Source organism: Medicago sativa, chromosome 3 (assembly GCF_051527215.1).
Source record: "Medicago sativa cultivar Bolivia chromosome 3, Bolivia_mono, whole genome shotgun sequence".
NCBI classification, from domain to species: domain Eukaryota; kingdom Viridiplantae; phylum Streptophyta; class Magnoliopsida; order Fabales; family Fabaceae; genus Medicago; species Medicago sativa.
In genome coordinates, this window is record NC_140751.1 from 3,331,101 (window position 1) to 3,341,944 (window position 10,844).

At 35.4% G+C, this 10,844-nt stretch overlaps 1 protein-coding gene across 3 annotated transcripts; it reads right to left on the minus strand.

The window, feature by feature from the left end:
• Positions 1-8,516: 8,516 nt before the first annotated feature.
• Positions 8,517-10,386, minus strand: LOC146934951 (uncharacterized). Of its 3 annotated transcripts, none has more exons than XM_085750192.1 (3): positions 10,196-10,386; positions 9,302-10,093; positions 8,517-9,238 (listed from the first exon to the last, which is right to left on the minus strand). In XM_085750192.1, the coding sequence occupies exons 1-3, from the start codon at positions 10,323-10,325 to the stop codon at positions 8,694-8,696; spliced, it is 1,467 nt and encodes a 488-aa protein (XP_085606318.1). In that variant the 5' UTR covers positions 10,326-10,386; the 3' UTR covers positions 8,517-8,693. The 3 variants fall into 3 exon arrangements, with proteins under 3 accessions (XP_085606318.1, XP_085606319.1, XP_085606317.1); XM_085750193.1 differs by having other exon boundaries at positions 8,517-8,842; positions 8,930-10,093; XM_085750191.1 differs by having other exon boundaries at positions 8,517-10,093.
• Positions 10,387-10,844: the final 458 nt, after the last annotated feature.

Genomic DNA, 10,844 nt, shown 5'->3' on the forward strand with positions numbered 1-10,844 from the left:
AAAGGCCCAATAGCTTAAGCCCGATATTTTATTATCTAACACCTACCCTCAAACTCATGATGCATAAACGAGAAACATTGTGAGTTTGTCGAACAAAATACGAAAAACGTACTAAATAATATAAAATTCTAACACTACCCCTCAACCATAAGCTTACTAAGCTTTAAGCTTGTTACAATTAACCTAGAAAATAAATCAAATTAGCTGATAGCATAACCAATGAAGAGCGGCAAAGTGAGTTATCAACTTAGTGGAAGCAGCAAGAACCATCTACCAGCCATAGAGAGAAACCATCCAAGCAGAAGAACCATTTCAAACTAAACCAAACAAGAATCGGTAGGGAGAAGCAAGAATCGGTATGGAGAAGCAACCATACAGAAGAACCAATGGAGAGAAACAACTAAACAGAATCATCAAAGGGGGGATAAGTGCAATCAGAAGAACCAATAAGGGGATAAGTGCAATCAATCAGAAGAATCAAAAGGGAGAAGTGCAATCAATCAGAAGAATCAATAGGGAGAAGTGCAATCAATAGGGATAGTGCAATGCAATCAATCGGAAGAATCCATAAATGAAGAAGTGCAATCAATCAGAAGAATCAAAAGACGGAGAAGTATAATGCAATTGATCAGAAGAATCAATAGGGGGAGAAGTGCAACCAATCTGAAGAATCAAAATGGGGAGAAATACAATGTAATCAATCAGAAGAATCAACAGAGGGAGAAGTGCAATCAATCAGAAGAATCAAAAGGGGGAAGAAGAAACCAAATTGTGAGCACTCGACTCATAAAACAACCAAATGTGAGAACTAGACTCACCAAACAACAAAATTGAGAATCAAAAGGGGAGAAGAAACCAAATTGTGAGCACTCGACTCATCAAACAACCAAAGTGTGAGAACTTGACTCATCAAACAATCAATTTGTGAGCACTTGACCCATAAAACAAACAAACCAATTGTGAGCACTATCTTGACTCACCCAAGTCCCACATCGGATAGATAGGACTCTTGAGAAGAATTTATAAAGAGGAGGCAATCCTCACCTTACAAGTCGGTTTTGTGATGATGAGTTAGGTCCCAAATTTCAACATGGTGTCAGAGCTTGTCGAATTCAAGGGCCGCCTAAACCTATCCACGCACCAAGCACAAAGAGTGTTGTGCATGAGGGGGATGTATTGGGAAAAAACCCAAATCTCACATCGGATAGATAAGACTCTTGAGAAGAGTTTATAAAGAGAAGGTGTAAATCCTCACCTTATAAGCCAGTTTTGTAAGGATGAGTTAGGCCCCAAATTTCGACATGAATCATTATCCAGAAATCATAAACCCTGAAATTTGGGGAAAAAGTGTGAAAACATGGTCAAACCAATTTTGCGAACGTCAATTATGTGATCAGAGAAACACAATTGAACAACGAAATTGAAAACGAATGAGCAATTAGAATAATCGATGCAAACGTCAATTATGTGATCAGAGAAACACAATTGGACAAAGAAAAAGAAAACAAGAAAGTGAACTCGAATTTTAGTGAGGAAATATATGAAATCGAAGGAAAATGATTTGAGAAATGGAACTAGAAAATGAAGAAGAAAAATTAGATTTAATACCTTGTTGAGAAACATGGCATCCATGAAACTAGAGAGAAAAAAACTTACAAAGCCATTGTATTTATGGTAGTTGAAATGATAGAGAAATGAAAAAGAGGTACAGATGAGTCAACTTTGTGACTTGTATAGTATCTAAACTAGTACCCTAACTAACTATATTCTCTAACTAGCAATTGAACTAAATTATTGGTTATCATTATTCTGAACAGACTAAAAGGATCATGTTATATTGTTATTTACTGGTGTTTGGTCTCAGGAAAGTCAACCAAATCCAAAACACGAATAAATGTCCAATTAGTGCAACTGCAGGAGTTTGAACAAGTTAATAGATAGAATCACGTGTCTCAGGATGGTTTTTCAAATATGTTTTTGAAATGAGTTTGAACTTTACTAGCTGCAATATCGATATTTTATTTTATTTACATATTCTAATAATATATTTTATTTACTAAATATGATTCTTTTGAAATATCGATGCTTGTGAACTATATTTTTGAAATATATTTTTATCTTGTGGTGGTTAACCATCAATTTTTAGTAAATTTCAACCTCAAAACTTGAATTAGTTTCAGAGATCTTTTCATAATTTCCCTTGCATATTAAGAATACCATGTAACTTTTTCGTAGACCTGTCATCGCGCTAATTAAACATTTATTTGTGTTTTAGATTTGATTGACTCTCTTTATATAAAAAATAAAAAAAAATCACCGTAAAATGACAAAAAATGATGCAAGAAATGGAAGGGATGGAAGAACAAGAAGATTGTGGTAGAGATGGAGATAGAGTCTAGAGCACCTACAATTCTCTTATGAAAAAAAAAAAAGTGTGCGAAAATACTTCCCTTTTAGATTACCCTTTGATGCGTCCTATCATTCATTTCATTTCACCCAAAAAGTAGCCATTTCGTAAGAAAATGAGGAGTGTTCGTTTGTGTAGAATTGGGAGTAATTTTCTGAATATTATTTAAAAAAATGTAAGAAAATGAGGAGTGTTCGTTTGTGTAGAATTGGGAGTAATTTTCTGAATATTATTTAAAAAAATGTAATTTGAGTATGATCATTAAAGTGTTTAAGTAGAGTATGTAATACTTAATGGGCTTAATTAACGAGCTAAATAAACACCCCAAGTTAGTGAATGAAAATCTATCATGTCCATATTGCAAGCAAGTTTGTTGAATCTTTTGCTTGGTAAGTCATTCGTTAACACATTTGTCAACGATCTACGATCTTTAGTGAATGAAGTAGAGTATGCAATACTTAATCTCGATCAACGGTTCAGATTCTCTTTTATGACCGATTGATAGTCACAAAACAACTTTGCGTCACAAAACAACTTCGCGAAGTCTTCACGCTTTATGTTTAAATTATCTTTTTTTTTTTGTGGTGGCTGGGGTTTGAACGCCGGACCTTGCATATTTTTATGCATTGTCCATACCAAGCTCACATGTTCCTAATGTCGTAGCTCTAAATTCTTCCTCGATTGATCAAGAAATTACACTTTCCTTCTTACTCCTCCAACCAAAAAAATCTCGCACAAGAAGATTTAATATCATGCGGTAGATCTTCTATCACTCATTGAACTTTCATAGTTAGAATCAATGTAAGCCTCCATAAGTAGGCATTCACCATTTTAACAAGAGTCATCTCCCTTAAAAAAAAAAAAACACTAAGAATTAATTTCCCAAAATCCTCTTATACCACAACCCTATTTGGGTCTGTTTGGTTCGAGAGTTTTGGAGGGGAGGGGAGGGGAGGGAAGATTTTTAATTTGAAGTGTTTGGTTCAATTTTTAGAAGGGGAGGGAAGGGGAACAAATTTTATTGCACTACCAAAATTATCCTTATATTAATTTAAAATCTAAATGTTATTCTTGTAACAACGTTTATTATTATTAGGTTATATTATCCTTGAAACAATTTTTACTATTATTAGGTTATAAGTTATATTTTTTTTTTTTGGTCATTGGTTATAAGTTATATTATCTTGTAACAACTTTTATTCCATATTATTAACAATTTTTTCTTGTAACAACTTTTATTCTATATTATTAACAATTTTTTCTTGTAACAACTTTTATTACTACTTGTAACAACCCTATTACTAATCCATTATTTCATCGTCTACACCATGCTGTTATCGATTACATCGTTATTGTTTCGTTACTTTATTATCCTTATTTAATTAAGTTTAAGGGTAAAACAGTAAAATAATTTTAAAATCCCTCCCCTCCCCTTGTGAACCAAACACACTTTTAATTAAAATATCTCCCCTCCGTTAAAATTCCTCCCCTCCCCTCCCCACCCAATTCTCGAACCAAACGGACCCTGTTGTTGTATTTCTATACGCATCACGCGGTACGTCTAAGCAGGAATAGACCCAAAAAATTTGCTCAGCAGGGACAAAATTTTATACTTTAAATATTCACATAAAAATACTATACTGTTGTATGAGTGATAAAATAGCTGTATAATTATCATTTGATAAAAAATTGAAGACTACAAAAACTATGTCATTTTTTATATTAAAAAAAGTAAAGGTCACCTAAATAACTACTAATTACATTTCTCTACTAATTTCATATTTGAAAATTATTGTTTATATTTTCATCTTTAACAAAATTGAATATTTATTTTTCCAAATATGTGAACAAACAGCCATATTTATCTCTCATACTTCCGCATATTTATTTCTTCACAAATAAAATAATTCAAAATATCTCCTTCAAAAAAACAAAAAAAAAAAAATCAATATTATTTTGTGGGGCTAACACTTAGATTTTAATGGTAAAAAATTAAAATTACTCAACAAATGTCAACAAAATAAAGGAGTAATCGGGACAGTTGCCCCCAATATTGTGTACTTCCATCCATTCATGCGTCCGAACTCTTACTACTTTCTCCTTCAACGGTCCCAATATAGTACCTTCCACATATTTCAAAATTTTAAAAAAAATTATACATACAATTTTAAACAAACAAAGATAATCAACATATGCTTCCTCTTATCCAGACTTTTTTTTTTTTTTGAGGTAAAAGTAGCTTATAGCTTTTCATTAGAAATCAATGTTGAAATACAAGAAGGAACAACATTAAAAACATGGGGACTAGCTAAGAAAGTGGCCTCTCGTGCAAGGGTGTGAACGACCTCATTCGCTTGTCTCAGACTAAACTCAACCTTAGAGTTTGGAAAATGAACTTGACAACATCTTCTGCAATCCTCTATAATTGCACCAAATTCAGAAATGTCATTGTGGCCTCTATTGAAGTAATCTACAACCTTTTTTGCATCTAGTTCAAAGTCCACATTCATAAGTTGTAAGTCTCGCACCCAATGTATGGCATGTGAAAGTCCTAAAACTTCACCAATGTCCGTTGCACACACCGGATTCGACCACAATGTTCTTGCCTTAATAAAATTACCATTTTCATCTCGGATGCACAGACCAAACCCAACACAGTTTAAAGCCTCCGAAAATGATGCGTCTACATTACACTTCAGCCTGGCACTTGCTGGTTTCTGCCACGACACCTGAACTGGCAGCATTGGAATTGTACCTGCACCTTATCCAGACTTCATTATAGCTTCTCATGCATGCATGATTGTTTTCTATACATTTTTAATTTGATCCTTTTCCATCCTTAGATTTGGGATCTTTCACTTTGCAATTTGTCTTACATCTTGCTTTGACATTTTTTGAGATGTGATATCGACACAGCAAAGCAGTAGAGTTGGGAAAATTGTGGCAACAACGTTCATCTCGGTTAGTCATATTACCTTGAGACCATTATATGGAGATTTCAACAAATCGCGACACCTCTCTAGATCCCAATTGATGGTGTTTTCCTTCTCAGATATCATATATGCAAATGTAATATAGTACACCAACTCAGTAGAAATAACACCGACATACTCAAGCAACGTTAGGAAAATGGCAACATCTCATGAAATGCTTGGTTGAAGATACGTATGTATAACTATAGATTTGTTGTTGATTCCTAAACTATCAAAAATATTTTCTAGGTCCATCCAGATTCCATCAAATTGTTTAACACTTTTGCTATTGTGCTTGTGATGATTGTATAAGTTAAACCCATCACAGAAAATATCTTTGACAGTTTCAGAATCAACAACCAATCTATAGTTATACACATACTTATCTTCGGATAAGCATTTCATGAGATGTTGAATTTTTTTATCTTGGACCTCTGATAGACTGTTTATACTTGTGGCGTGCATTATAAATATGTTTGTTAGTAGTTGCACTGCGACCATTTCTATTTTTCAAAGTCATCAAATTATTTCTTGGAAGGACCATTGAGGTTGTCATCTCACCAACAAGCCTTTTCACTTCCCATTTTAAACATTTTGCATATTTATGAGGTGTTTTGGAGGGGATTGGAGAGAAAGAAGAGAAAATTGTTAATGGATCTTTCTGTTTTTGGGAAACATGATCATGCATATGTATCAAAATATTTCGGATTCTATAAACTGAAAATAAGCTTTAGATATTTTAGAATCCAAAGTGGGATTTTTTTTGTAAAAAATAAATTAATTGGCAAAAGACTGGTTCGAAGGGTAAATAGAGCGCATTCCAATTCTACGGTCCAAAATAGCATAAATATGGTTAAGATCGTACAATCCAAACGGATATCAAATTGGAGATTCGTAGGGCGCGCGATAAGCTTTCGGGACTATAAGAAATTCTTATTAGTAGTAATCAACTCATTCATAAATCCAACCATGTATGCTATTGTGAAGGTTTTTTTATTTTCTACTTCTAACAAAATGATGTCCCATATCTCACCATGTATTAATTTTTGCTGTGTGCTCATGTTTCACGAAATTTTTTTTTTCCTTCTTATATGTTGCTTATTTAAGTCTTCATTTTATTCATTATACCTGTAGTAATGAAATTCAGTTTATTTTGTTTGGCTTATAGATGATGATTGGAAAAACTTTTTAGCTACATGGTATATACACAATTGCATTAGTGGTTGTTGAGTTTTTGAAGATTAAGACATTCCATGATTTAGTTATATTTTTATACCTTATATTTTTTCTTTCTATCATGAAATTTGTTATAACGTGTTGTATTACTTTTTAGTCATATTCTGAAATCAAGTAACCAAAGATTTTGCACAAGCTTATGCCATAGTTTTTTTCAAATTTTTTGAGCCCTCGTTTTTACTTTATAAAATATCGGTTTTGGTGAACTTGGTGATGGCGATTTTTCTCCTTATATTTCTTCTTCTGGGGTTCCATTTTTATACACAATTTATGGTTTATTCCATTGGTTGATTTTTATCCACATTGTACGATTTATTTCTTTCTATTTTCCTTATAGTTTAGTCAATTTGAGTCTATCCAATTTAGTATGACTCAAACTGGCAAAACAAGTATAAGAACTCTTGCTTCAAGATTCACTTTTTTTTCACTTTTCTACAAGGAATTCAACTTGAGAAACCAATATCTGCATTTCTTACTTAAAAATTTTGTTGTACAATTGATTAAAATTTACTTGATTGTTAATTTGCAGTCATTAATTTTATTTCTTTGTTGTGATTTAGTTCCTCTTTTTTATTGAAACAAAGCCTGGGAAGCGGACATTAGAAATAAATATTGAATGTATATAAGTTCAAGTTCAATTTACTGTTGTGTTGACAATGATATTTTGCTAAGTTTTTTTTTTAATTGAGTAGTATTTTGTAATTTTCATACCAGAAATTATCGTTATGTAATATTTGTGATTTGTTATCATGTCCTTACATATAATATCATTGCAAATGTTTACTTATTTCAATTATTTAAACACGAAACACTAATACGGTGTGCAAATTTTTTCGGATAACACATTGTCGATTATTAGGTTTTTCCCTATCATATATTTATGATTAATTTGCATATTTGTGCAATTGTTTATCATATCATATCATATTAGTATAAACGGATATATTTGAAGCGAAATTTTGCTGCGCGTGTACTTCGACTAGTAATTTGCATTTGCAAATTCAAACAAAAAAGAAAACCTAAATAACAAATATTTCTAAAAATTATCTATGATACACCAAATGGAAGAGGACAGAGAAGGAGACCACAACTGAATGTTTTTCCTCGTGAAATAGGTTCATTAGTTATCATTTGGTTAATTCGATTAATTCCATAGAAACATCATTTGGCATGAACATAGGTGCAAAAGAATTCAACTTCCACCCTTTCTTGTATGAAATCAATTTTCCAAACTCAACTAATTTTCAAAAGTCAAGTTTGCAAAATAACAAAGTATTGTCTAATTTTATTGTATTGTCTAATTTTATTTTAAGAAGCAAAGGGTTATCCGATTATTTTCTAACTGAACTTGTAGCAACTCTTAGTTTTTTTTAATATTAAATTTGGGATTTTATAAGACTTGAGTAAAGCTAAGGTTCCTTGTTCTTATTTTTGGATTTCAAATTGCAAAAAATAACTTCTTCTTTTTTCACATTTTTATGTGTACATCCTTGAAAATATGAAGAATCACTTTTGAAAGGAAATATGTAAAGAAAAAAGTTTTCTCCAATCAAATAGACCCATAATTAGGTCTCTATTCAGTATCCTTTAGGCTTTGATTTTGTGTGCATCAGTTTCAACTTGCTTTAATCCATGCATCGCACTATCTGAGTTTAACATCCAATTATTTATCAATGTTATAAATTTTTGAAAAAGATAAATTTGCATGCAGAATAGACTATAGATTTCCACACAACAGAAGAAACTTGGAAAGCCAATTATAGTTAGTGATAATTCATTTGGCAAACGCTTCTTAATTAGAATCTTTGAGCATTGTATGTAGATATGGATATTTCAATAGTTATCTCTAACTCTAATGAAAATATGAATTTTTATTCTGAGGAGAAAATGAAAACAAGTACTGAATCATGCAAATTTGCAATTTTGATTATTATTGTCCATATCTCAAAGCCTGTATTTCATAAGTACTACACATAAACAAAGCCGATACAATACTTATGGCAAACATTGAAGGATAAAACAAATTTAAAAAGAGTATATATTCTAGTCCGCCATAAAATATAGATGTCACCATTGCATTAATAACCTCCATCTCCTCCACTTGCACCGCCGCCTCCTCCGCTTCCTCCACCACCGTAACCTCCACCTCCGCTACCACCACCTCCTCCACTTCCACCTCCTTCACCAACACCTCCCCCACTTCCACCACTTCCTCCACCACCATATCCTCCACTTCCACTTCCACCTCCACCAGAACCGCTTCCACCTCCTTCACCACCCCCTGATCCACTTCCTCCGCTTCCTCCACCTCCACTTCCACCTCCACCAGAACCGCTTCCACCTCCTTCACCACCACCTGATCCACTTCCTCCTCCACTTCCACCGCCACCGGAACTGCTTCCACCTCCTTCACCACCACCGCTTCCTCCGCTTCCGCCACCACCATATCCTCCTCCTCCACTTCCACCAGAACCGCTTCCACCTCCACTTCCACCACCGCTTCCTCCGCTTCCGCCACCACCATGTCCTCCTCCTCCACTTCCACCGGAACCGCTACCACCTCCTTCACCACCACCGCTTCCTCCACTTCCGCCACCACCATATCCTCCTCCTCCACTTCCACCTCCACTTCCACCACCGCTTCCTCCGCTTCCACCACCACCATGTCCTCCTCCTCCACTTCCACCGGAACCACTTCCACCTCCTTCACCACCACCGCTTCCTCCGCTTCCGCCACCACCATATCCTCCTCCTCCACTTCCACCAGAACCACTTCCACCTCCTTCACCACCACCGCTTCCTCCACTTCCGCCACCACCATATCCACCTCCTCCCTTTCCACCGCCACATGAACCGCTTCCACCTCCTTCACCACCGCTTCCTCCACCACCATAATCTCCTCCGCTGCCACCACCTTTACCACCACCAGAACTGCCTCCTCCACTTCCACCACCTGCCCCACCGCCTCCTCCACCTTCACCACCGCCTCCGCCACTTCCACCACTACTTCCTCCGCCACCATAATCTCCTCCTCCGCTTCCTCCACCGCTTCCACCTCCTCCGCCACTACCACCTCCACCACCATAACCTCCTCCACTTCCACTTCCTTCCCCACTTCCACTTCCTTCGCCACTTCCACCTCCACTTCCGCCACCACTACCACCACCTCCTCCACTTCCACCTCCTCCACCATAACCTCCACCACCTCCACTTCCACTGCCACCTCCTCCTCCACTTCCACTTCCTCCACCACCATAATCTCCTCCGCTTCCACCACTACCACCTCCTCCTCCACTACCACCACCTCCACTTCCTCCACCACCGTAATCACCTCCTCCACTTGCACCGCTACCACTCCCGCCTCCTTCTCCTCCACCACCACCACTGCCACCAGATCCACCACCATATTCGCCGCTTCCCTTTTCCTTATCATTTCCACCATTAAGTGGCTCCAAAATCAATTTCCTTCCACTTATAACTGCATAATATTGCACAATTGACTTAAATAACTATCATTCACGACATCTATCAATACCATTAGAACTAAACACAGAAATAGAGAAAATATAAATGAAGTTACCATATTCTTGCTTGTGATATTCCATAAGCTCTTCATCCTTTCCGCTTGGTGATGGTTCTTTATAAGCACTCACTGCAGAGAGAACCACACCAGACAGAAGTATTAGCAAAACAAAAGGTTTGAACTTCATCTTTTTTTAATTAGTAAACTGAACACAACAATACTTGAGAAAAGGATGAAAGAAAATGTTCTTACAACACTCTTATTTATAGTGCATGAAGAGCATCATCAAATTAAATGCTATAAATAAGTGGGGCCTAGTCACTAACAATAGTTTTTGTCACCTTATCATATTTTTAGGTTATTAATCGTTTTCATTTAAACCATATTAATTTTAAGTCAATTTCCTTCCTTATTACGTGCCACTACCAAGTGTGAACTTTGAAATATTTTCTCTATAAGCCACATTTTCATGTTGTGTTTGCTACCTTAAATTAGAATACGTGTTTTCTTGAAAGAAAGAAAACTCTTTACCATATGTTACTATGAATTCATTCAATGGTATTGAAGAAGAAAATGAAAGAGGACACGGAAAAAAGGGATCTCAGTTAAGAATGATGATATTGACGGCAAAAGGAGTTCAAGCAATCCATAGAAAATGATGAAAACTTTCTTAGGAAGGAAAAGAAAATGAGGTCACAAAGTTGAC

Excerpts from the sequence above, each read along its gene's own strand:
- LOC146934951 (XM_085750191.1), bottom strand. The coding sequence starts at position 10,325 with ATGAAGTTCAAACCTTTTGTTTTGCTAATACTTCTGTCTGGTGTGGTT. Across the intron at positions 10,094-10,195 it reads ATATCACAAGCAAGAATATG|TTATAAGTGGAAGGAAATTG; the intron begins GTAACTTCATTT and ends AATATTATGCAG.